This window comes from Oncorhynchus mykiss, chromosome 8, assembly GCF_057628025.1.
Source record: "Oncorhynchus mykiss isolate SJ-2025 chromosome 8, ASM5762802v1, whole genome shotgun sequence".
In the NCBI taxonomy this organism is placed as follows: domain Eukaryota; kingdom Metazoa; phylum Chordata; class Actinopteri; order Salmoniformes; family Salmonidae; genus Oncorhynchus; species Oncorhynchus mykiss.
Genome location: NC_143029.1, coordinates 13989967 through 14017023, shown reverse-complemented (window position 1 = coordinate 14017023; position 27057 = coordinate 13989967). Strand labels below are relative to the sequence as shown.

Sequence of the window (27057 nt, the reverse complement as noted above, 5' to 3'; positions counted from 1 at the left end):
CAGCACAGAGAGAAACACCACTCATCCGTTTATCCATGCAGAGTGCCAGCAGTATTTCCTGCATTATTGTTGGGATGGTGGCACAATCACACTTAACCATTTTCCTCCATGGCAGGAGCCATTGCATTAGTTGCTAGGCAATGGGGCAGTGTGTAAATTGCCAAAGAGTAGGTGGAAGGTGTGATTTGAGAAGTGGAATTTATAAAAAGATAGATAGATAAACCAGTTTCACACCCACAAAAATAGTATTGTTTTTACTGGCGCCACCTTGTGTCCATTTCTGTGCAGACATTTTGTGACACGTCAAATGAATGAAGAAACTTTATTCCGTTTCAATGGGAAAATAAATGAACACAAAAAAAAATAAGACATTGTTACCAAATATATGAACACTAACGTAATTTATTGTACAATATTGAGTGCCTTAGTTTCCTGTCAAGGACGGGCTTTTTCCTCTGCACTCTCCACGGCCGTCTCTGACAACCTTACAGGACAATGCGTGTAACAGAAAAAGAAAAAAAGTCACGTGAAACACCCAACGTCAAATTGGCTAAAGATCGACATTGTCTACATCTGAATCACCACTGATATAAGATGCAGGGCTAGAGCTCCAAATGACGCTCCCTTCCAGGGAGATGACGGAGCTGAAGCTATCCATGAAGAGGTCACTGTTACTGCTGCTACTACTGCTGCTGCTACTGCTGCTGCTACTGCTACTGCTACTACTACTGTCGTCGTCGTGGATCACCATCACCTCCTCTGGCTGGGCTGTGTGGAGAGACAGTAGTAGAAAGTACCATGAGAGCCCTTCAGACCCACTGACCTGGGTCGTGTTCGGTAAGGCACACTTGTTAACTTACTTTGATTTGACTTATCACACAAACATCCATCCATCCGTCCTTCCATCTATCCGCCACATCTTTACCCATGAATTCCAAGGCTTCCCTCAACAACTTCCACAAACTTAGGAGTGGGGTGAACGCACCTCTCACCTTTCCTCTCAGTGATGAGCACCAGGCGTCTCTGCTTCATGTCTGGGCTGAGCTGCTCCACCATGCGATCGATGCAGTTGTCCAGCACCAGCGAGCGGGTCTGAGAGAGGATGGCCTGCCGGCAGATGGGGCACTCGTCCTTCCGCTTGCGCCACTCACTGATGCAGTGCAGGCAGAAGCTGTGGGCGCAGTTAAGGGTCACCGCCTGTAGGGGATATATGAACGAAAGATCGAAACCAAACAGCTCGGATTAAAGGCTTACAGCATTCAAAATTCCGTTTTACCTGTGGCTTGTATCATATTATACTGTAAAAGCGATATTTTCTGGTTAAAAATAGGGCTAGGCGATATATCAAATGAAGGTTTTAGCGTGATTTAGAAATGCCTGTATTGTATTTTTTTATTTAAGAGTGTTCTGTGTTTTTTTGGTCTCATATCGTTAGCTCCTTCTGTGCTGTGTGCACTTTCCCACTTGCGGACACCAAGCCCCTTGCCCTGCCACTCACAACAATGATGAAAGATGACCTTCTTCCTCTCTGACAACAAGAAGTGTAAGGGATACATTGGGATTTTTGCACTTCCTCAGAGTCAGGTGAACTCGTGGATACCATTTCTATGTCTGTGTCCAGTATGACGTAAGTTAGAGGTAGTTTTGGCGAGCCAAGGCTAACTAGCGTTACCATAGACTTCCAGTCATTGCGCTAGCGCAAGTTAGCAACGACCTTCAAACCTCACGCAGAGAAATAAAAATGGTATCCACGAGTTCATCTGAATCTGGGGAAGTAGATAAAGGGCCTCACTGCCAATCCCCTAACTATTTGCATTGGAGGTTTGATCCAACAAAATAGTTCATATGGACACCAAAATGCTTTGACATTTTACTGTAACAGTTAAGAAAAAGAAAAAAAGATAGTTAGAAAGGTTGTGTTTCAACTCCCAAAATGTAGAACAAAGCGGACCCTACTAAACCAAGAGTATCAATGAACACGATTGCTCAGTTTGTCGTGTGCGGCATTGCAGTACTGCTAGCAGAATTTTAGACAGAATTATGTGCTAGCTGTCTAGTCTGTTTTAAAAAAATGTGCAATGAGCATAAAACACATTTAAATGATGAATTGGCAACTTGTTCTCATTCTGAGAAATACGTATCTTCTTTACTAGGTAAGCCACTTGATTTCAATATCTTAAAGTGAACAGGCTGTGTTGTTCAAACAGTTGAAGATGGACAGGAGGGTGTATTCATAACAGTTCAACTGTCCTACCTTATTATCAAGCAAATAGATCCAAGTTGCCAAGACTAAATATTAAAGATCAGCTGGCTACTCACTAGCACATGGGCTTTTACTTAATATATTTATTATGAGACCTATGTACATTTTCTAGAATGCCTGCTACAAGAAGTAGGTCATTATTAGTGGATGTGCATTGATCTGGTTACATTTGTAACAAAAATAGCATTTTCATAGAGACTTGAAAGGTAGATCAGCGGTCTAAGGCACTGCATCTCAGTGTTGCATCTCAGTGGCGCACAATTGGCCCAGCGTCAGAGTTTGACCGGGGTAGGCTGTCATTGTAAATAAGAATTTGTTCTTAACTGACTTGCCTAGTTAAATAAAGGTTCAATAATCATTATATATAGACTGCTCAAAAAAATAAAGGGAACACTAAAATAACACATCCTAGATCTGAATGAATGAATTATTCTTAAAAAAAATACTTTTTTCTTTACATAGTTGAATGTGGTGACAACAAAATCACAAATTATCAATGGAAATCAAATTTATCAACCCATGGAGGTCTGGATTTGGAGTCACACTCAAAATTAAAGTGGAAAACCACACTACAGGCTGATCCAACGTTGATGTAATGTCCTTAAAACAAGTCAAAATGAGGCTCAGTAGTGTGTGTGGCCTCCACGTGCCTGTATGACCTCCCTACAATGCCTGGGCATGCTCCTGATGAGGTGGCGGATGGTCTCCTGAGGGATCTCCTCCCAGACCTGGACTAAAGCATCCGCCAACTCCTGGACAGTCTGTGGTGCAACGTGGCATTGGTGGATGGAGCGAGACATGATGTCCCAGATGTGCTCAAATGGATTCAGGTCTGGGGAACGGCCCGGGCCAGTCCATAGCATCAATGCCTTCCTCTTGCAGGAACTGCTGACACACTCCAGCCACATGAGGTCTAGCATTGTCTTGCATTAGGAGGAACCCAGGGCCAACCGCACCAGCATATGGTCTCACAAGGGGTCTGAGGATCTCATCTGGGTACCTAATGGCAGTCAGGCTACCTCTGGCGAGCACATGGAGGGCTGTGCGGCCCCCCAAAGAAATGCCACCCCACACCATGACTGACCCACCGCCAAACCGGTCATGCTGGAGGATGTTGCAGGCAGCAGAACGTTCTCCACGGCGTCTCCAGACTCTGTCACATGTGCTCAGTGTGAACCTGCTTTCATTTGTGAAGAGCACAGGGCACCAGTGGCGAATTTGACAATCTTGGTGTTCTCTGGCAAATGCAAAACGTCCTGCACGGTATTGGGCTGTAAGCACAACCCCCACCTGTGGACGTCAGGCCCTCATACCACCCTCATGGAGTCTGTTTCTGACCGTTTGAGCAGACACATGCACATTTGTGGCCTGCTGGAGGTCATTTTGCAGGGCTCTGGCAGTCTCCTCCTTGCACAAAGGCAGAGGTAGCGGTCCTGCTGCTGGGTTGTTGCCCTCCTACGGCCTCCTCCACGTCTCCTGATGTACTGGCCTGTCTCCTGGTAGCGCCTCCATGCTCTGGACACTACGCTGACAAACACAGCAAACCTTCTTGCCACAGCTCGCATTGATGTGCCATCCTGGATGAGCTGCACTACCTGAGCCACTTGTGTGGGTTCTAGACTCAGTCTCATACTACCACTAGAGTGGAAGCACCGCCAGCATTCAAAAGTGACCAAAACATCAGCCAGGAAGCATAGGAACTGAGAAGTGGTCTGTGGTCACCACCTGCAGAACCACTCCTTTATTGGGGGTGTCTTGCTAATTGCCTATAATTTCCACCTGTTGTCTATTCCATTTGCACAACAGCATGTGAAATTTGTCAATCAGTGTTGCTTCCTACGTGGACAGTTTGATTTCACAGAAGTGTGATTGACTTGGAGTTACATTGTGTTGTTTAAGTGTTTGCTTTATTTTTTTGAGCAGTGTATATTGTTTTAAAATCAGGAGGTTTAAACGGGTGGAGTTTTGGCTTGTCCGGTGACATAAAAGAATAAAGAGTTCCAAGCCTCTCTGCCAATAACAGATAAAAAGGATTTGATATTGAGATAAAAACAGCCGCATTGGGCCTTTACCGTAACCTTTCGTTGTGATAACATTGGAATTAGAGATTGAGATTACAGTACAGAGTCTTCCAGTTAGTAGCTATACTCCCAGACAGAGATGTAAACTTAACTGTACATGAGACTTATTGATATCCAATGGGAACTCCATAAAATGGTCAAAATATTTACCCTAATGAAGAGCTCAGAACAAATGATGCATTGAAGTTCGTTCTCCAGCACCTCCGTCATTTGTGTTACCACCTCCTCCTTTTGAGTTCTCGCCCTCTCCTTCTCTTCCTGCAAGACAACACATTGGTTTGAAACCTCACCAATTTATTTTAATCCAGGCATGTCAAGTGAAGACAATTTCATTCAAACGAGTTAGGAAATTCAATTGAGTGAGGAAGTCACGCTGAAGGTAGCTTACCTTTGTCACCTCCAGCTCTTTGTCTTTGGCCTTGAGGACGTCCTCGAAGCCTTGTCGAGAGAGTGCAAGTTCCTCTATGACTTTTCTTTGCTATATCGATTGTAACAGATTCAAGATTGGTTACACAAATACAATTGTGTCAGGCATTTAATACAAGAGCTTAATGTTGTTTACCTCTTGCAATGCCTCCTCCAGCTGCTTTTTCAAATCCTTCTCCTCCAACTGTTTTTTTAAACCCTCCTCTTCATGCTGTGTTTTTTGCACCTTTAAAACAACAAACATTTGCCAGTGTTAAGAGTCACCGTTCTGGAGCACACCTTGATCATTATCAAATACATATTTGCTCTACTATACACTCAAATACGTTTGTGTAAGATTCGTCCTGAAAGGTCTTGTCAGAGTCGTATAATATATACAGTGCCTTCAGAACTTATTCATAACCCTTGACTAAATCGACATTGTCGTTACAGCCTGAATTCAAAATGGATTAAATGTTTGTTCTCTTTCGCCCATCTACACACAATACCTCATAATGAGTGTTTTGTGGTTGTTGACATTTTAGCAAAGTTATTGAAAATGCAGAAATCTAATTTACATACAGTAAGTATTCATACCTCTTTGCTATGAAAATCCAAATCATCCTTGAGCTGTCGCTACAACCTGTGGCCAATTCAATTGTTGGGACAAGATTTAGAAAGAAACACACCTGTCTATAAAGGTCCCACAGTTGAAAGTGCATGTCAGAGCAGAAACTATACCAATGAAGTCCAAGGAACTGTCCATAGCTCTCTTGTAATGAGGCATACAGGACCAGTCTAAAGTTTGAACACACATACTCATTTAGAGGGGTTTTCTTTATTTTTACTATTTTCTACAATGTAGAACAATAGTGAAGACATCAAAACTATGAAATAACACATATGGAATCATGTATCAACCAAAAAGGCATAGATAGTGCAAAGGGTGGCTATTTGACAAATCTAAAATATTTTGATTTGTTTAACCAGCTTCATGAGGAATGCTTTTTCAGTCTTGAAGGAGTTTCCAAATATGCTGAGCACTTGTTGGCTGCTTTTCCTTCATTCTGCAGTCCAACTCATCCCAACCCACGAAGAAACTTTATTCCGTTTCATTGGGGGGGGGGGAGAAAAAAAACAACATAATTTGGGTTGAGGTCAAGTGATTGTGGAGGCCAGGTCATCTGATGCAGCACTCTATCCCTTTCTTTCTTGATCAAATAGACCTTACACAGCCTGGTGTGTTTTGGGTCAATGTCCTGTTGAATTCTAAATAAATCAGTGTCACCAACAAGGCACCCCCACACCTCCATAATTCACGATGGGAACCACACATGCATAGATCATCCATTCACCTACTGCGCGTCACAAAGACACAGTGGTTGGAAACAAAAATCTCAAATTTGGAGTCAGACCAAAGGACAGATTTCCACCGGTCTAATGTCCATAGCTCGTGTTTCTTGGCCCAAGCAAGTCTCTTATTCTTATTGGTGTCCCTTACTAGTAGTTTCTGTGCAGCAATTCAACCATAAAGGCCTGATTCACAGTGTCATCTGAACAGTTGATATTGAGAAGAGTCTGTTACTTGAACGCTGAAGCATTTATTTTGGCTGCAATCTAAAAGTGCAGTTAATTAAAGATTTGAGGCTAGTAACTTTAATGAACTTTTCCTCTGCAGCAGAGGTAATGCTGGGTATTATTTTCCTGTGGCGGTCCTCATGAGAGCCAGTTTCATCATAGCGCTTGGTTCTTGCGACTGCACTTGAAGAAACTTTCAAAGTTCTTAATTTTCTGGATTGACGGACCTTCATGTCTTAAAGTAAAGGACTGCCGTTTCTCTTTGCTTATTTGAGCTGTTCTTGCCATATGGACTTGGTCCTTTAGGGCTATCTTCTGCATACCAACACTACCTTGTCACAATAACTGATTGGCTCAAATGCATTAAGGAAAGAAATTCCACAAATTAACAAGGCACAACTGTTAATAGAAATGCATTACAGGTGACTACCCAATGAGCTGTCATCAAGGCAAAGGATGGCTACTTTGAAGAATCTCAAATGTATTTTGATTTGTTTAACACTTTTGGTTACTACATGGATTCCATATGTGTTCCTTAATAGTTTTGATGCCGTCACTATTATTCTACAATGTAGAAAATAGTAAACAAAAGAAAAACCCTGGAATGAGTAGGTGTGTCCAAACTTTTGACTGGTGCTGTATAACTGGGAAAGGGTAGAAAACAAATTTCTAGAGTAATGAACATTTAAGAGCTCAGTGGTTTCCATCATTGGTAACTTGAAAAATTATGGAACTACCCAGACTCTGCCTAGAGCTGGCCGTCAGACCAAACTGTGCAACTGGTAGTGCTGAGCAATGTCCTTTGAGGTTTGTTTCAGTTAGATAAAAAAATAACATAGATCAAGGTTTTTGGTTTCAATTTAAAAAATGCACTATGCATTATGTGGGTTGAATGCTGTAACACAGAATAAAAACAATACCTCGGTAACCTCATTGCTGCTATTCCTGCATTTCAGTTGAATGCCTCCTTGCACTTTCAATTTGCCGTCATAGCACATTTAGACTTGCCATTTGCCTTCATTGCACATTTATACATCCCACTTAACATACATTGTATTTAATTGTTTCACTTGTACATTTTTGCATTCTTATACTTGCACTTCTGGTCAGATGCTAATTGCATTTCTTTGTACTGTACTTGTACAATGACAAAGTTGAATCTAATCCATGTAGAATATTGGCCTGTTGGAAACAAGCTCCCTACCTCATCGCATAGTTCAGTCTGGATATGATTTATCTCTAGAGAAACTGTGCAATGTGCACATTGAGCTCACAGAAAAAAAACCTGAACAAAATGGAATTCACAGAAATAAAACAATTAGTTGTTTAAAACCCGAGAAATTAGACATTTCAGTTGATCGCTCAGTACTAGCAACCAGGCAAGGACCTTGATCAGGGAGGTGACCAAGAACACAATGACCACTAAAAAAACTACAAAGTTCCTTGGCTGAGATGTATCTCTTTGGGATTCCCGGGTGGCGCAGTGGTCTAGGGCACTGCATCGCAGTGCTAGCTGTGCCACCAGAGACTGTGTTCGCGCCGGCCGTGACCGGCACGCTGTGTTAAGAAGCAGTGCAGCTTGGTTAGGTTGTGTTTCGGAGGACGCATGGCTTTCGACCTTAGTCTCTCCCGAGCCCGTACGGGAGTTGTAGCGATGAGACAAGATCGTAACTACTAACAATTGGATACCACGAAATTGGGGAGAAAAGGGGGTAAAAAAAAATATATATATATATATATTTAAATTTTTTATTTTATTTTTTTAAATGTATCTCTTTGGCCTGACTGCAAAGCGCTATGTCTGGAGAAAACCAAGCACAGCTTATCACCTGTCTAACACCATCCCTACCGTGAAGCATGGTAGTGGCAACATCATTCTATGGGGATGCTTTTCAGCAACAGGGTCTGGGAGACTGGTAAAGACAGAGGGAACAATGAATGGAGCCAAATAAAGGCAAATCCTTGATGAGAAGCTGCTACAGAGGGGAGGGGGGGGGGGGGGGGGGGGGTCAAGGTGTCGAAGGTTCACGTTCCAACAGGACAATAACCCCAATGCCGGAATGGCTTCAGAACAGTGGCCCAGCAAAAAGCCCAGACTTGAATCCCATTGGAAGACTTGAAGAGTGCTGTTCATTGCCACTCCCCATTTAACTTAACAGACAGTGCGAAAATCCCCAAATGTGCAAAGCTGAAAGCTGTAATCGCCTCCAAAAAAGGTGCTTCTACAAAGTATTGAATGAGGGCTGTGACTATTTATGTAAATGGCATATTTATGCATTTCATTTTCAATATACATGTAATACTATTTCTAAAAACATGTTTTTACTTTGTCATTGTGGGCTACTGTGTGTAGATGGGTGAGGGAGGAAAAACTATTCAATCCATTTTGAATTCAGGCTGCAACAACATGTGGAATAAGTCAAGGTGTATGAATACTTTCTGAAGGCACTGTGATCACAACAACAACAAAGAATAGGCTAGCAACGGGGTATAGGTCTGTAAATGTTATGTGACTGGAGGATAATCTTATAAAAAGCAGAAATTCTGGATGAATCCCTGATATCCCCTTACTGAGGCTCACCTCCAGGCGGTTCTCTGTCTCGCTGATGGACCTCTCCAACATCTCCATCCTGTGCAGCTGGCCCCTCAGCATCTCCAGCTGGCTCTGCAGCTCCCTCACCTGCTCCTCCCGGTGGGGGTCATCCCGCTGTCTCCCCCCCTCAGCCTCCAGGGCCTCCACCTGCCGCTGGGTGAAGTTCATCCGCTCCCGCAGCACCAGCATGTTCTGGCTGTACCTAGCAGCCAATCAGTACATTTTTGTTTATCAGGTTGGATGTTAATAATGAGAACACCTGGCTTTTTCTGCAAATCTGTCCTCCTTTCCTCGTGCTGATCTAGGGTTGCAAGATTTTGCTAACTTTCACAATCTCCCAGGTTTTTCAGAAATACTGGTCGGAGGATCCGGATTTCCTGCTTATTCCTTACTGACTCCAGAAATCTTCCTAACAGGATTTCTGGAAAAGTTACCAGAATTTTGCAACTCTTTGCTGATCAAAATAATAGACCTGGTGAAAGCCAGCCTAATGATGAGCTTCCATCATATTGTTCCACCTGTCAAGTCTTTTCCAATCAGTGCTGACAAGGAAAGGAGGACTGATTTCTAGACAATTGAGAAAGGGACATATTGTCTTTTATATAGAACCTGCCCAATATGTTATAAATGTAGCAGTAGGAGACACAGACGTACATTTGCAGGCTGGACAGACTCCTGCTAGGACTGCTGGGTCTCTCTAGAGGCGAGTCCAGTCGCCGATGCTGCCGCATGCTGGGCCCGGCCTCCTCACGTACCCTGGTCCCTGGCTTGTCCCGGGGCTCGTCTGTGGGGTAGGGCTGGCCCTGGGACTTGTCTGTGGCAGAGTGGCGGTAGAGCTTGGATTTAGAGGAGGTTGAAGGCTCCAGTTCAGAGTTAAATTTCCTCTTCGTCTTCTTGATTCTGGATGTGGCGCAGGCCCCTTCACTTGGTCCCGTCACTAGGTAGGGTTTGATGTCCTCGAGGCGCTGCCGAACCAGTATGTACTCATACTCCACTTTGGTGCCGACGATGGGCACCCCCAACTTTATCGAGTCCCCAAGCCTCAGCAGGTGAGCTTTGTCCACAGGAATTCGTTCTCCGTTCACCCACACACCATTAAGGCTCTGAAAAAAAGAATAAACTGCTTACACCTTTTTTTTTTATAATAAAAAAACTATTTATTTTAAAATTGGATATATGGAGAAGCTGTACCTTCTTATCGGTCACCGTCCATTGGCCGCCGTCTCGTTGCTTGAACATACAGTGCATTCTGGATATCATTAGGGGGCAGCTTGGGGACACGAGCTGGTGAGTGACATTTAAGCCACGTCCAATTGTGACCTGAGACAAGAATGGGGTTTAGGAAATTGTCACACAGTAGCGCGTTATACTTTTTTTGCATAATGTTTACAATAATATTTATTTGCATAGAGCAGAATAAGAGTCCATAGTTCTCTGTATGATAGAGAAATGTTCTAGTGATCTTATTCTATGTAACATGTTGTGTGGCGACCCGTCATTCAGGGCAGGTCGGGCCAGTTTTGTATGTTATTTTGGCATTAATAGATGTGAACTGATGTTACAAACAATGTAAAGCCACATACAAAAATGGTCTCTTTTTCTTGAGTAAAGCATCTCCAAAATGCATGTGTTTCAACTAGAGGTCGACCGATTAATCGGAATGGCCGATCCGGTCTTGCAACCTTACAGTTAACTAGTCCAACGCAATAACGACCTGCCTCTCTCTCGTTGCACTCCACAAGGAGACTGCCTGTTACGGGAATGCAGTAAGCCAAGGTAAGTTGCTAGCTAGCATTAAACTTATCTTATAAAAAACAATCAAATCATAATCACTAGTTAACTACACATGGTTGATGATATTACTAGATATTATCTAGCGTTTCCTGCGTTGCATATAATCTGACTGAGCATACAAGCATCTGACTGAGTGGTGGTAAGCAGAAGAAGGTGCGTAAACATTCATTCTAACAGCACTTTTGTGTGTTTTGCCAGCAGCTCTTCGTTGTGCGTCAAGCATTGCACTGTTTATGACTTCAAGCCTATCAACTCCCGAGATGAGGCTGGTGTAACCGAAGTGAAATGGCTAGCTAGTTAGCGCGCGCTATTAGCGTTTCAAATGTCACTTGCTCTGAGCCTTCTAGTAGTTGTTCCCCTTGCTCTGCATGGGTAACGCTGCTTTGATGGTGGCTGTTGTCGTTGTGTTGCTGGTTCGAGCCCAGGAAGGAGCGAGGAGAGGGACAGAAGCTATACTGTTACACTGGCAATACTAAAGTGCCTATAAGAACATCCAATAGTCAAAGGTTAATGAAATACAAATGGTATAGAGAGAAATAGTCCTATAATAACTACAACCTAAAACTTCTTACCTGGGAATATTGAAGACTCTTGTTAAAAGGAACCACCAGCTTTCATATGTTCTCATGTTCTGAGCAAGGAACTGAAACGTTAGCTTTCTTACATAGCACATATTGCACTTTTACTCTCTTCTCCAGCACTTTGTTTTTGCATTTTTGAAACCAAATTGAACATGTTTCATTATTTATTTGAGGCTGAATTGATTTCATTGATGTATTATATTAAGTTAAAATAAGTGTTCATTCAGTATTGTTGTAATTGTCATTATTACAAATAAATAAAATAAAAATCAGTATCGGCGTTGAAAAAAATCATAATCTGTCGACCTCTAGTTTCAACCTAGCTCAGTGCTTGTGGTGGAGCAGCAAGCGGAAAATATGGAGCGTAAGGGTTGGTAATGTTCTCTAGTTGCGCTGTGATTGGCTCAGTATTCTGTCACTCATTAGGGACATTACCTCACCGCAAAATCTACAGGTAGAGCTCAAAAATTCAAGCCCCTTGAGTGCTGCCATAGAGTTACATTAGAAGTGCACATCCAAGAAGACTCAAGGTCATTGGCCACAGATAAAATTACACCAATTCAGTTTATACCTACCGTAGCCTTGATTAGACTGATGTCCAACCTCATACTTCTAAAAATTTAGCTAGCAAGCTAGACAAGCAGTCATCATGACTCAAGTGGACAATCTACTGGCAAATCCTTTTCAATCCTTGTCATATGAAGAGAAATTACAGATAAAATGTATCAGTGCTCATCGGCCATAAACATTACACAACAAGCTGGAAATCGCAAATTCAACAATGAGTGGAAGGAATCAGTGGCTAACTGCAAGCGTTGCAAAGCAAATCACTAGCCTGCTATTCAGTGGTGGGGGTGTGTGGTCCAAGTCTGGGTTAAAGGCTCTCTTTTCTAAATTTAAAATAAAAACCATTCAACACCATTGGCCATAAAAGGTTGAATACATTGGCCATGCTGTCAATCCAGCATGACTTCTGCCGCGTTCAAAACAATTGGAAACTCAGAATTTTAAAATCTCCAGACTTCGGTGAGTTTAAGCCAACTGGGAACTCTGGGGGTGGGAGAGCTCCAAATCGGGCCTCTTTCTAGAGCGCCGGCCTGAAGATCACTGACGTCATGATTCAACCTTGTTTATGTTGTGTAGTAAGCTGTCAGTAGCCCATGTGCCTCCCCCTATGAATGTAGTGCAACAAATTATAAGTGCTGAACACTTATTGACTACATTGGTCCTAGCTCGCTTATTGTCTTAACCGAAATTACAGATGGCCTCTTATTCACTCGACCCCTTATGCCATAGTTTGTACATCTCAATTGTCAGTAGAAAATCCATTTGTTTAACTTCTCTAGGGTAGAGGGCAGCATTTGGAATTTTGGATGAAAAGCGTGCCCAAATTAAACTACCTTCTATTCAGGCCCAGAAGATGGGATATGCATATAATTGGTAAATTTTGTTAGAAAACTCTAAAGTTTCCAAAACTGTTAAAATAGTGTCTGAGTATAACAGAACTGATTTGGCAGGCGAACGCCTGAGAAAAAATTGTTGTTGTTTTCTATTCAATGCCATTACAGTATCCATTGACTTAGGACTCAAATTGCAGTCCCTATGCCTTCCACTAGATGTCAACAGTCTTTAGAAATTGTTTCAGGCTTGTATTCTGAAAAATGAGGGATTAAGAGCAGTCTGAATGAGTGGACTCTGCTGTGTCAGAGCTTTTTCATGCGCGCGACCGAGAGAGTGCCTTTCTGGTTCACTTTTTATATTGACGACGTTATTGCCCGGTAAAAACAACCAGAGGATTGAATATAAACATCGGTTGACATGTTATGAACTTTACGGATACAACTTGGATTTTTTTGTCTGCCTGTTGTGACTGCGTTTGAGCCTGTGGATTACTGAAGAAAACTGAGGTTTTTGGATATAAAGAGAGACTTTATCGAACAAATGGAACATTTATTGAATAAATGAATGTCTTCTGAGTGCAACCATATGAAGATCAAAGGCAAGTGATTCATCTTCTCTATTTCTGACTTGTGTAACTCTTCTACTTGGCTGGTTACTGTTTGTAATGATTTGTCTGCTGGGCGATGTCCTCAAATAAATCGTAAGGTATGCTTTCGCCGTAAAGCATTTTAAAAATCTGACACCGTGGTTGGATTCACAAGAAGTTCATCTTTAAACCTATGTAAAATAGTTGTATCTTTTCTGAATTTTTATCATGAATATTTCTGTATTTGACGCTCTGCAATCTCACTGGATGTTGGCCAGCTGGGACGCTAGTGTCCCATATACCCTAGAGGTTAAGGCAGTATTAAAGGTTTGTTATCCTGTTACCCTCTTCATTAGCTTCCTGTGGAGCCATAAACTGTAAGGATTGGAGAAGGAGGAGTGTTTTAAGTAGGATGTATAACTGTGAAGTGAGAAATGTTTTGCTGTCCGATTACAGCTGTACAGAACCGTTGGGAAGAATTAAACTTGGTTAAAGCTTCTCTAGTGTCTGAGTTTTTTACTCTGAAAAATAAGAACCTAACACCACATTAGAAACATATACTAGTTGGTTGCTGCTTTAGGGCACCTAGTGCTGATGTGATATGCAAAATGTTGGATAAGATATGAAAATAGGTAAATATATTTTTTGGGAGAAATGAATATAAAACATGTTTAACACCAACTGTCAAATAAGAAACATATTTCTGTTGCCAATGTATGTAACCTGACCCAAGTTATGACATTTCCAACAGCAGGGGTGGAAAAAGTACCCAATTGCCATACCTGAGTAAAGTACTGATACCTAAATAGAAAGTTACTCAAGTAAGTCACCCAGTAAAATACTTGAGTAGAAGTCTAAAAGTATTAGGTTCTAAATATACTTAAGTATCAAAAGTCAAATTAATTTCAAATTCCTTTTATTAAGCAAAGCTGATGGCACCATTTTCTTGTTTTTAAAATGTACTGATAGTCAGGGGTACACTCCAACATGATTTACAAACAATGCATTTATATTTAGTGAGTATGCCAGATCAGAGGCAGTAGGGATGACCCCCTGTTCTCATGATAAGTGCGTGATTTATAATTTTCCTGCCATGCTAAGCATTCATCATGTAAAAAGTACTTTTGGGTGTCAGGGAAAATTTATGGCGTAAAAAGTACATTATTTTCATTAGGAATGTAGTGAAGTAAAAAGTTGTACAAATTTATAGTAAAGTCATGTCCAGATACACACAAAAAAAAAACTTCTGCCAACCAGAAGGTTCACTAATTGGTCCGTTATCACATCATCAACTTGTATCGATCACATTTTTACTAACATGGCTGAACATTGTTCTAAAGCTGTATCAGTGGCACTAGGTTGTAGTGATCATAACTTGGTTGCACTCATTAGGAAAACATGCTACCGATGGTCCGACAGAGGGTTCAATCAGGACTCATTTGTGGATAAGATTAAGAATATGCAATGGTTAGAAGTGTGTTGTAAGGATGATCCTGAAATGTCACCAAGTTAATGAAATGATTTGAGTATAGCTGATAAGCATGCCCCTAAAATGCACCGAGGTCAAACGGTGCCCCATGGATTGATGAGCTGAGAAATGTAAATGATTCAACGTTATGATGCCAAAACAGCAGCAGATAAATAAACAGATAAACAAAAGGAAAGAAGGGATTCGATCAGCACAAAATAAATGTATGAAGTGTGATGGGGGGGGATGGAGAATGTTGAAGGCCATTCTGGGTAGGAATTATAACATGTCTGCCTCTGTTGAATCAGAGGGTATATTCATAACAAAACCCTGACATCGCAAACTACTTTAATATTTTACAGGCAAAGTGGACAAGTTGAGGAATGCTATGATTCCAACTGATGGCTCCATGTCATATACCCTAATAAAAGATTGTATGATGACGGAGAGGCAACGCATGTTTTACATTTCACCAAGTATAAAGGGAAGAGGTAGAAAGGATGCCGTTGTCTCTTTCTCCTGGTACAGATAATATTGACGCCAAATTGCTTAGAGTTACAACTAACCAAAAACCTACCCCAATCCCTCAGTGCTTGATGTATGGGGTGTGCACAGAAGTCTGGAAAGAGTCAAAGGTTATTCCACTAAGGATTAAAAAAAAATCTGCATTCACTCACTGGTCCTAATAGTCGCCATATAAGCTTGCTACCTGTGTTGTGTCTGTAGAAATCAAGGATTATTTCTCATGTAATGGTCTGACAACAGGTTTCCAGCATGCATACAAAGGGCATTCTATAAGTACGGGTGACTTCATGGGTGACTCACGGGTCACCTGGGTGACTTCATGATAAATGTCATGTAGCACACTCATTTTGGAAGTTATCATTCTAAAACTTTGCACAAATACTGTTGCCCTCATGTTTTTCACTGAAATTGTCCCCATCATCCTATCTGAATGTTTGTTTTGTCTTGTTCATTTTAAAAGGCGAAACAATAAGAAAAAAACATGTTTTTTTCCATTGTATTATCTAAACCAGATCTATTGTGTTATATTCTCATACATTAAATTCACATTTACACAAACTTCAGAGTGTTTTCTTTCAAATGAAAACAGGAATATGCATATCCTTGGTTCTGGGCCTCAGCTACAGGCAGTTAGATTTGGGAATGTCTTCAGGCAGAAATTTAAAATAGTAGGGGAGTAGTGGTAAGAGGTTAACCGCTTGGTGTTAGGGGGCGCTATTTTAATTTATGGATGAAAAACGTTCCCGTTTTAAACAAGATATTTTGTCACAAAAAGATGCTTGACTATGCATATAATTGACAGCTTTGGAAAGAAAACACTGACGTTTCCAAAACGGCAAAGATATTGTCTGTGAGTGCAACAGAACCGATGTTACAGGCAAAACCCAGATAAAAATCCAACCAGGAAGTGCCGCAATTTTCGAAACCGCCTCATGCCAATGACTCCTTATATGGCTGTGAATGAGCTTACGTTTTCCACGTATTCCCCAAGGTGTCTACAGCATTGTGACGTCTTTTTACGCATTTCGATTGAAGAATAGCCGTAAGGGACCATATTTAGCAAGTGGTCACATGGTGTCTCCCGCAGAAAATCTTGCGTAAAATACTGAGGTAGCCATTTTTCCAATCGCTTCTTATAAGAAACCAATTGCTTCGACGGATATATTATCGAATATATATATATATATACACACACCTATATACACCTTGAGGATTGATCCTAAACAACGTTTGCCGTGTTTGTCGATATTATGGAGCTAATTTGGAAAAAAGTTAGGCGTTGTAGTGGTAGCATTTTCCGGTCGATTTCTCAGCCAAGCATGATGAACAAACGGGAGCTATTTCGCCTACAAAATTAATATTTTTGGAAAAAAGGAACATTTGCTATCTAACTGGGAGTCTCCTGAGTGAAAACATCCGAAGTTCTTCAAAGGTAAATGATTTAATTTGGTTGCTTTTCTTATTTTCATGAAAATGTTGCCTGCTGCCAGCAGAGCCTAGCATAGCATTATGCCATGATAAACTTACACAAATGCTTGTCAAGCGTTGGCTGTAACGCATATTTTGAAATCTGAGATGACAGTGTGATTAACAAAAGGCTAAGCTTGTGTTTGAATATATTTCATTTGCGATTTTCATGAATAGGAAAAGTTTCTAGGGGTATTTATGTCCGCTGCGTTATGCTAATTCGTTTGAGGCTATGATTACGCTCCCGGATCCGGGATTGCTAGTCGCAAGAAGTTAAGCAGCGTTACCCATGCAGAGCAAGGGAACAACCACTCCAAGTCTCAGAGCGAGTGATGTTTGAAACACTATTAGCACGCACCCCGCTAACTAGCTAGCCATTTCACATCGGTTACACCAGCCTAATCTCGGGAGTTGATAGGCTTGAAGTCATAAACAGCGCAATGCTTGAAGCATTGCGAAGAGCTGCTTGCAAAACGCACAACAGTGCTGTTTGAATGAATGCTTACGAGCCTGCTGGTGCCTACCATCGCTCAGTCAGACTGCTCTATCAAATCATAGACTTAACATAATGACACACAGAAATACGAGCCTTAGGTCATTAATATGGTCGAATCCGGAAACCATAATCTCGAAAACAAGAAGTTCATTCTTTCAGTGAAATACGGAACCGTTCCGTATTTTATCCAACGGGTGGCATCCATAAGTCTAAATATTCCTGTTACATTGCGCAACCTTCAATGTAATGTCATAATTACGTAAAATTCTGGCAAATTAGTTCGCAATGAGCCAGGCGGCCCAAACTGTTGCATATACCCTGACTCTGCGTGCAATGAACACAAGAGAAGTGACACAATTTCCCCTGGTTAATATTGCCTGCTAACCTGGGTTTATTTTAGCTAAATATGCAGGTTTAAAAAATATATACTTCTGTGTATTGATTTTAAGAAAGGCATTGATGTTTATGGTTAGGTACACGGAGCAACGACAGTCCTTTTTCGTGAATGCGCACCGCATCGATTATATAGGACACACTAGATAAACTAGTAATATCATCAACCATGTGTAGTTATAACTAGTGATGATTGATTGATTGTTTTTTATAAGTTTAATGCTAGCTAGCAACTTACCTTGGCTTCTTACTGCATTCGCGTAACAGGCAGGCTCCTCGTGAGGCAGGTGGTTAGTGTTGGACTAGCTAACCGTAAGGTTGCAAGATTGAATCCCCGAGCTGACAAGGAGAAAAAAAAAAAAAAAAAAAAAAAAAAATCTGTCGTTCTGCCCCTGAACAAGGCAGTTAACCCACCGTTCCTAGGCCGTAATTGAAAATAAGAATGTGTTCTTAACTGACTTGCCTTGTTAAATAAAGGTGTAAAAAATAAATTACATTTAAAAAATTGCAGAATCGGCATCCAAAAATACAGATGTCCGATTGTTATGAATACTTGAAATCGGCCCTAATTAATCGGTCAACCTCTATCCCGTACCCCTTCAAACATTCAAACTCCAGCTGCGTACCTCCTCCTGCATCTGGGTCAGCGCACTCAAATGTTTTTTTTTGCCATTGTAAGCCTGCCACACACATACATTTATTAAACATAAACTCATTCTTATGTCACAACCCGGCTCGTGGGAAGTGACAAAGAGCTCTTATAGGACCAAGACACAAATAATAATAAATAATTTTGCTCTTTATTTAGCCATCTTACATATAAAACGTTATTTGTTCATCAAACTGTGAATAACTCACTTAATGAGAAGGGTGTGCTTGAAAGGATGCACATAATTGGAGTCTCAGCCTTAAATAATTTTCCATACAGTCTGTGCCTGTATTTAGTTGTCATGCTAGTGAGGGCTGAGAATCCACTCTCACATAGGTTGTGGTTGCAAAGGGCATCAGTGTCTTAACAGCCAATTTGCCAACGCAGGATACTCTGAGCGCAGCCCAATCCAGAAATCTGGCAGTGGCTTCTGTTAAATTCAATTTTCACAGAACAGCTTGTTGCAATTTCGATGAGGCGCTCTTGTTCAGATATCGGTAAGTGGACTGGCGGCAGAGCATGAAAGGGATAATGAATCCGGTTGTTTGAGTAATCCGTTTCGGGAAAGTACCTGCGTAATTGCGCACCCAACTCACTCAGGTGCTTCGCTATATCACATTTGACATTGTCGTAAGCTTCAGTTAATTTGCACACAAAAAAATCATACAATGATAGAAAGACCTGTGTGTTATCCTTGTTACTGCAGACAGAGAATAGCTCAAACCTCTTGAAAATAGTTGCGGAGAGTCTCTGTAATCCTAGATTCAGATCGTTCAGATGAGAAAAACCTCACCCAGATAGGCCAGTCATATGAGAAACTCGTTATCATGCAAGCAGCCAGACAAGTGAAAATGGTTAGTCAATACTTTGCTCTTGATGACCAGCGCACTTCTGTATGTTGTAAAAGCGTTACATGGTCGCTGTCCATATCATTGCATAGTGCAGAAAATACACAAGAGTTCAGGGGCCTTGCTTCAACAAAGTTATCCATTTTCACTGTAGTGTCCAAAATGTTTTTCAAGCTGTCAGGTATTCCCTTGGCAGAGAGAGCCTCTCGGGGGATGCTGCAGTGTACCCAAGTGGCGTCGGGAGCAACTGCTTGCATGCATGTCACCACTCCACTATGTCTCCCTGTTATGGCTTTTGCGCCATCAGTACAGATACGAACATGAGCAGCAGCTACATTTGGCTACATATGGACAGTAAGTAGAATTAAGGCGAGACAGTAGCGGTTAATGTGATTGGATGTTAATTATTTGACAAGGCTACCTGTATTTGACATTGTGTTGTTATTTCGCTGAACGCTCGATGGTTTCATTTTATTTTTGGCAGTGAAACGAGGCTACTCAGACAAGAAAAATCCTCACCCAAATGTATAGCCGCGTTGGAAAATATAAATGGGCTGCTTGAAAATGTGAAAAAAAAAGTCTCTCATTTTTATTTGGCATACCCACGACAGGCATTGCACGTTTGGGAATACCCGATCTAAGACAACCCAAGGACAAATCACCTTTACAGTTTTATATAGAGCCAAAACTGAATGGAGCTCTTTACCAATCCATATTTCTCAGGCAGAAAGTAAAGCCACCTTCAAGAAAGAAAAAATTAAGTTCTAATGCGATAAACAATATGACTGGACAGGAAATAGAAACCATCAACTGAATGTTAATGTGATTCCTGTCAGGTATTTTAATTGTCTATTTGTTCAATGTTTTGTAAAGTAATTAGCTAATGAAGATCCTAATAAAAATTCACAAATACACACCCTGCTACCAGCGAAGCCTTGTCTAGCAGTGAAGGAGTTAATTCGCCCTCTTACTGCATTTGGGAAAAAAACATAGCAGAGCCCCACCTGCCTTGAACAACGGGTCGCCACTGCTGGCATGAATCTAAAATTTATTTTTTGCTTCACCAAGATTTACATGCTACAATCACCACTGGTGGTGACATGTACTGTATGTAAGGGTTGTCATTTAAAAACAAAGTATTTGTGTTTAGTGAGTCCGCCAGATCAGAGGCAGTAGGGATGTTCTCTCGATAAGTGGAAATTGGACCATTTCTATCCTGCTAAGCATTCAAAATGTAACGAGTACTATTGGGTGTCAGGGAAAATGTATGGAGTAAAAAGTACATAATTTTCTTCAGGAATGTAGAAATAAAAGTAGTCAAAAATATAAATAGTAAAGTAAAGTACAGATATCCCCCCCAAAATACTTAAGTAGTACTTGAAAGTATTTTTACTACTGTTAAGAGCTAATTGTATATTTTGCCTCCCGGAACAGGATGGTTTAATCATTATGTAAGACAAACATGGAGATGGAGGAAGCTTGTCATTAAGTGCTAAGCGTCTTATGACATGTCTAACGTTACATAATTATCCCTATGGAGGAGAGGCTTTTATGGAGGAACTTTGAACTCCCGAGTTGGTTTAAAATGTTGGACCTTGCCAAATGTTAAACTTGTGTGTGCAGAGCAGCATTAGAATAACAAACACGTCTTAAACAACATTTTGTAGTTAGTAAATCCAATGTGAAATGTGATAACTATAGTACCCTTTACTAGCATTGAAAAAGTAAATTCTCTAAACATCAAATATAATTGTAATATGTTTCGTAAAGAGGTGTATACTAACAGTGAAGTGCTTACCTACAGGCCCTTCAACAGCTCAGAATACAATACAGAAAAAACATGTATAGTAACACGAGGAACAAATACACAATGAGCAATGACAGCCTGGCTAACATATACATATACATGTAACCAGTAAGTTACCAAGTCAATGTGCAGGTGTACGAGGAAATTGAGGCAACGTTAGATCTGTAACAGGATAGACAATAAACAGTAGCAGCGTATGTGATGAGTGTGGAAGTGAGTATGTCGAATGTGTGCACGTGTAATTTATGAATTAAAAACTAGTAACGTTGTCAGTACTAGGCTAGAGTAACCTATGCTTCAGAGGGTAACCTACACTGTACACACCCATTGGCAAATATAACGTAAACTCACCCCATTCCGTACAAATGTGCACAACCGCAACATTCAAACGAGGCTACAAAGAAAACTAATGGGATTGTGGCGACTGTGTTGACTTCAAAATCAGGGGTGTGAACTAGGTTTCTATTCAAGCGTTGATCGACATGGTAATGGCTCTATAGTATTGGAGAAAAGTTCAAAACTGACCCTCCATTACATCTTGACATGCCATGTCGTAATGTACAGCACGCATAAAGCAACTATTTCTGTCTTACAATCTCTCTCCACCAGGTGTAGCACTTCTCTCATCCTTTAAAAAGAAGAACTGGACAGTGACGGGGTAAGGGGGGGATACCTAGTCATTTTTTTCGTCATCATTGCATGCGATCATCATTCTCAAAGACGCTGTTTACTTCTAAGATCACTTTAGCACCGCCCTAAAGACCCGATTCAAATTCAACAAACTTTCAAATAGGTATGTAATGACACATTATATAAACTCTTTATAGTCGTTTATTTACATTTTAGAGGCTATAAGGTGATAAGTTGGACAGATCGAGTGGGGGGGGGGGGACATTTCCCCACACGACATCTCTTCTTCTCACTGTCACGCATTAGTTTCGCTTCCCCACCCACCATTTTTAAAAAGACAGGCTCATTGCATGCTTGAATTATGCAGAAACAGGCAGCGTTTAGGTCATGTAATTGATTTTGTTGAAAAGGGGAGAAATTGTGCTTTACAATGGTATTGACATTACAGTTGATCTGGAAGTATTACATTTTTGGGGCGCTAAAATAAGGGCAATTGTACGGACCAAGGCGATGTACGAGTTTACGTTAGTATTTCCAGCTGGCAGATGCTGGAATAAGTTTGAGTGACAGAGAGGGCTTTGCATATTGAACAGGTCTCAGCCCTTGACTACCATTTCGCATTCAAGAGGGATTTAGCGAACATTCTAGTTAGCTAGCTAGCCAGTAGGTTGAGGTTCAACTTTAGCACCAAACAGCTAACTAGTCAAAATGTACATATAACATTTGTTTGATTCGCAGCTACATTTACTAACGGCTACGTTAACTATCGTTAGCTAATTACTGTACCTCTGTATTCTCGAACAGGCGGAGCCAGTCCAAATCTTTCCCGACTCGTGTCAAACACCATACTAATTTCTTCGCAGATTCATCTTCCTCGGCTGTAGAGAAATTTGAGCTTTCTATTTGGTCCATTTTACAACATATTACAGCCAGATAGCTGAGCAAAATATGTTTCGTTTTCCCTTCTTAGGGGGTGACAGAGCTTCAGAGGAAAATAAGTCACGTGACTTATATTAAAAAAGTCCCACAATGCCTCACTCCAAAACTTGCTGTGTTTTCACTACTTACCCAAGCCACAAAGTCCACATTGACTACATCGTAAAACTGAATTAAACCGAACATTTGCTTTCTGTCTCAATTTAAGGTTAGGTTTATGCATAAGGTTAAAAGTGCGGTTAAGTTAAGTCAGGTTTAATATTACATTTTAAGAATTGGGCGGAGTTTCTAACTTTGTGGCTGTGGTAACTAGTGACGACAAAACTTTTTCTTCATGTCTGGACCATTGATTGTTCTGGAAAAGGGCTCCAACAAGTCGATCGCGAGCTCGCAGCCCACCTATAAATTGCTCGTCAAACAATTATGAAAGTGCATGTATGGCATAAACACATCTCAGAAGTATCAGACACCTCAAGCTCCCGGCTACTATCCAATCAAGTCCACATTGACATTATCAAACCTATTTAGCAACAATTGGCCTAAAAAGTCAAAGGTAACACATCTGCCAATTAATTGTTTAGCAACATTGCCCCTGTAAGCCACATCAAATTAATCGCGAACGACCATTGATTCACGTAAACACGAGAAAAATATACTTTTACTTTCGAAGCAAGCATGACGCTTTTGACCGCGTTGACGCTCGAGGCCCGTCTGTTTTCTAAGGAAAGGTTAACATTGTTTTACCCGAAACAGTCTTAACACTTGTAATTAGAATTATTAACTTTCTTTTCAATGTTTTTTTTTCTCCACTTGTCCAGAGTGCATTTCAAATCAAATCCAATTTTATTGGTCACACATAATTTATTAAAAATAAAAAAACTGAAATATCACATTTACATAAGTATTCACACCCTTTACTCAGTACTTTGTTGAAGCACCTTTGGCAGCGATTACAGCATCGAGTCTTCTTTGGTATAACGCAACAAATTTGGCACACCTGTATTTGGGGAGTTTCTCCCATTCTTCTCTGCAGATCCTCTCAAGCTCTGTCAGGTTGGATGGGGAGTGTTGCTGCACAGCTGTTTTCAGGTCTCTCCAGAGATGTTCGTGCGGGTTCAAGTCCGGGCTCTGGCTGGGCCACTCAAGGACATTCAAAGACTTGTCTCAAAGCCACTTCTACGTTATCTTGGCTGTGTGCTTAGGATCGTTGTCCTGTTGGAAGGTAAACCTTCGCCTCAGTCTGAGGTCCTGAGGGACCTGGAGCAAGTTTTCATCAAGGATCTCTCTGTACTTTGCTCCGTTCATCTTTTCCTCGATCCCGACATGATGCTGCCACCACCATGATTCACCGTAGGAATGGTGGCAGGTTTCCTCCAGACGTGACGCTTGGCATTTAGGCTTAAGAGTTCAAACTTGGCTTCATCAGACCAGAGAATCTTGTTTCTCATGGTCGGAGAGTCTTTAGGTGACTTTTGGCAAACTCCAAGCGGGCTGTCATGTGCCTTTTACTGAGGAGTGGCTTCCGTCTGTTCACTCTACCATAAAGGCTTGATTGGTGGAGAGTGGCAGAGATGGTTGTCCTTATGGAAGCTTCTCCCATCTTCACATAGGAACTCTAGAGCTCTGTCAGAGTGACCATCGGGTTCTTGGTCACCTCCCTGACCAAGGCCCTTCCACCCCTGATTGCTCAGTTTGGCAGGGCGGCCAGCTCCAAGTAGAGTCTTGGTAGTTCTAAACTTCTTCCATTTAAGAATGATGGAGGCCACTGTGTTCTTGAGGATCTTCAATGCTGCAGAAATGTTTTTGTACCCTTCCCCAGATCTGTGCCTCGACACAATCATGTCTCGGAGCTCTACGAGCACTGCCAACTGAATACTTATATTAAATAAGTTATTTCTGCGTTTTATTTTAATTACATTTTTATTTTTTTGTATCTAAAAACCTGTTTTCACTTTGACATTATGGGGTAATGTGTGTAGATTGCTGAGTTTTTTTTTTTTAATGTAATCTTTTTTAGACTAAGGCTGTAACGTAACAAAATGTGGAAAAAGTCATTGGGTCTGAATGTATGAAATGAGTAATCATTACCTTCACCACCTGGGGGCGGCCCGTCAGGAAGTCCAGAACCCATTAAAGCAGTATGGAAACATTATTAAAGTGACTAATGTTCCATTATTAAAGTGACCAATGATTCCATGACTATGTACATAGGGCAGCAGCCTCTGAGGTGCATGGTTGAGTAACCGGGTGGTAGCTGGCTAGTGATGACTATTTAATAGTCTGATGACCTTGAGATAGAAGCTGTTTTTCAGTCTTTCGGTCCCAGCTTTGATGCCCTTGTACGGACTTCTCCTTCTGGATGATAGCAGGGTGAACAGGCCGTGGCTCGGGTGGTTGATGTCCTTGATGATCTTTTTGGCGTTCCTGTGACATCGGGTGCTGTAGGTGTCCTGGAGGGCAGGCAGTGTGCCCCCGGTATTGCGTTGGTTATCGTACCAGGCAGTGATAGGTGTCCTGGAGGGCAGGCAGTGTGGATGCTCTCAATTGTGCATCTGTAAAAGTTTGTGAGGGTCTTAGGGGCCAAGCTGAATTTCTTCAGCATTATGAGGTTGAAGAGGTGCTGTTGCGCCTTCTTCACCACACTGTCTGTGTGGGTGGACCTTTTCTGATTGTCAGTGGTGTGTACTCAGAATAACTTGAAGCTTTTCACCTTCTCCACCACAGTCCCGTTGATGTGTATAGGGGCGTGCTCCCTCTGCTGTCTCCTGAAGTCCACAATCAGCTCCTTCGTTATGTTGATGTGGAGGTAGAGGTTATTTTCCTGGCACCACTCCGCCAGGTCCCTCACCTCCTCCCTATAGGCTGTCTTGTCATGGTTGGTAATCAGGCCTACTACTGTTGTGTCATCTGCCATCTTGATGATTGCGTTGGAGGCGTGCGTGGCCATGCTGCCATGGGTTAACAGGGAGTAGAGGAAGGGGCTGAGCACGCACCATGTGGGGCCCCTGTGTTGAGGATCAGCGTAGCGGAGGTTTTGTTTCCTACCTTCACCAACGGCGGGCGGCCCCTCAGGAAGTCCAGGACCCAGTTGCATAGGGTGGGGTTCAGACCCAGGCCCCCAAGCTTAATGATAAGCTTGGAGGGTACTATGGTGTTGAAGGCTGAGCTATAGTCAATGAACAGCATTCCTTTTGTCCAGATGGGATAGGGAAGCGTGTAGTGCATTGTCTGTGGATCTATTGGGGTGGTATACACATTGAAGTGGATCTAGGGTGTCAGGTAAGGTGAAGGTGTTATGATCCTTAGCTTGCCTCTCAAAGCCATTCAGCCACTCATGACAGAAGTGAGTGCTACGGGGCGATACTAATTTATTTCAGTTAACTTTGCTTTCTTGGGTACAGGAACAATGGTGGACATATTGAAGAAAGTGGAGACTGCAGACTGGGATAGGGAGAGATTGAATATGTCTGTAAACACCTCAGCCAGCTATTCTGCGCATGCCCTGAGGATGTGGTTAGAGATGTTGCATCCTCAGAGCCTGAGGATGCAACACGCTTAAATGTCTTACTCACTCGGCCATGGAGAACAAGTGCCCACAGTCCTTGGGAGTGAGCCGTATTGGTGGCTGTCCCCGGGGACAGATGCCCAGAGAGGGAGGGTTGACCCCTGCCCAAGGCCACCAGGGGGCACCACTACATTCAGCCAGCTCCCTTCCCCAGGTCTTTGGGGGGAAAGGGCCAGATGAGGTGGAGACTGACCAATGGAGGGGGGGCTACCCCCGCCAATGGCCACCAGGGGGCACCAGTACATCCAGCCCGCTCCCTGCACCAGGAAGATGAGGGGAGAGGGCTGAGGCCGACTAAGGGAGGGGTGGGCCGTCCCCCATAGAGGGGTCCGACCCCTGCCCAAGGCAATCAGAGGCGCCAACACATCCACCCAGCTCCCTTCCCTAGGGAGGTTGCCAGACCGCCACCAGCTGCCATCAGGGAGCCATGCGTCATGTGTCACTACATCCAGTCAGCTGCCTGCCCCAGGGATATGGGGGAGAGGGCCAGAGACGGCTGAGGCCAATCCAGGGAGGTGGGCCGACCCCCACCCAAGGCAGCCAGGGGCGCCACTACATACACTTAGCTCCATGCACTAGGGAGGTCGGGGGAGAGGGCCAGAGAGGAATGGCGCCGACCCAGGATAGGGGGGACCAACACTCAGGGAGTGGGGCCGACCCTCACCCACGGTCACCAGGGGGCACCACTACATCCACCCAGCTTCCTGCACCAGGGAAAGAGTGGGGGGGATGGCCAGAGAGGGTTGGGGCCGACTCAGGGATGGGGGCTGACCCCCGCCCGTGGCCACCAGCAGACGCCACTACATCCAGCCAGCTCCCTGCCCAGGGAATGGGGGGAGAGGGCCGGAGGGTGCTGGGGCCGACCCAGTAAGGGCGGCTAACTCCTGGAGAGGGGGCCCAATACCCACCCACGGGGGGAAATCCCCACCCAAGGGGGGAAGAGGGTCGGAAAGGGGTGGGGCCAACTCAGCCTGCCCTCCACTAACAGGTT

The 27057-nt window shown here is 42.6% G+C and overlaps 1 protein-coding gene across 4 annotated transcripts; it reads right to left on the bottom strand.

Moving 5' to 3' along the window:
* Positions 1–302: 302 nt before the first annotated feature.
* On the bottom strand, positions 303–22618 carry rnf8 (ring finger protein 8, E3 ubiquitin protein ligase). Of its 4 annotated transcripts, none has more exons than XM_021611596.3 (9): positions 22352–22618; positions 10112–10240; positions 9575–10023; positions 8909–9122; positions 4907–4996; positions 4733–4822; positions 4495–4602; positions 993–1197; positions 303–763 (listed from the first exon to the last, which is right to left on the bottom strand). In XM_021611596.3, exons 1-9 carry the CDS (start codon positions 22475–22477, stop codon positions 726–728), a joined length of 1449 nt encoding a protein of 482 aa, XP_021467271.1. In that variant the 5' UTR covers positions 22478–22618; the 3' UTR covers positions 303–725. The 4 variants fall into 4 exon arrangements, with proteins under 4 accessions (XP_021467271.1, XP_021467270.1, XP_021467272.1 ...); XM_021611595.3 differs by having other exon boundaries at positions 303–768; positions 986–1197; positions 22352–22606; XM_021611597.3 differs by having other exon boundaries at positions 986–1197; positions 22352–22606.
* Between the last annotated feature and the right edge of the window lie 4439 nt (positions 22619–27057).

Bases quoted from the DNA above. Each gene is read 5' to 3' on its own strand.
- rnf8 (XM_021611594.3), bottom strand. From the start codon at position 22,477: ATGGACCAAATAGAAAGCTCAAATTTCTCTACAGCCGAGGAAGATGAA. The intron at 10,024-10,111 runs GTACAGCTTCTC...TCTTTTTTTCAG, and splicing joins GGACGGTGACCGATAAGAAG to AGCCTTAATGGTGTGTGGGT. The intron at 4,823-4,906 runs GTAAACAACATT...CAATCGATATAG, and splicing joins TGGAGGAGGCATTGCAAGAG to CAAAGAAAAGTCATAGAGGA.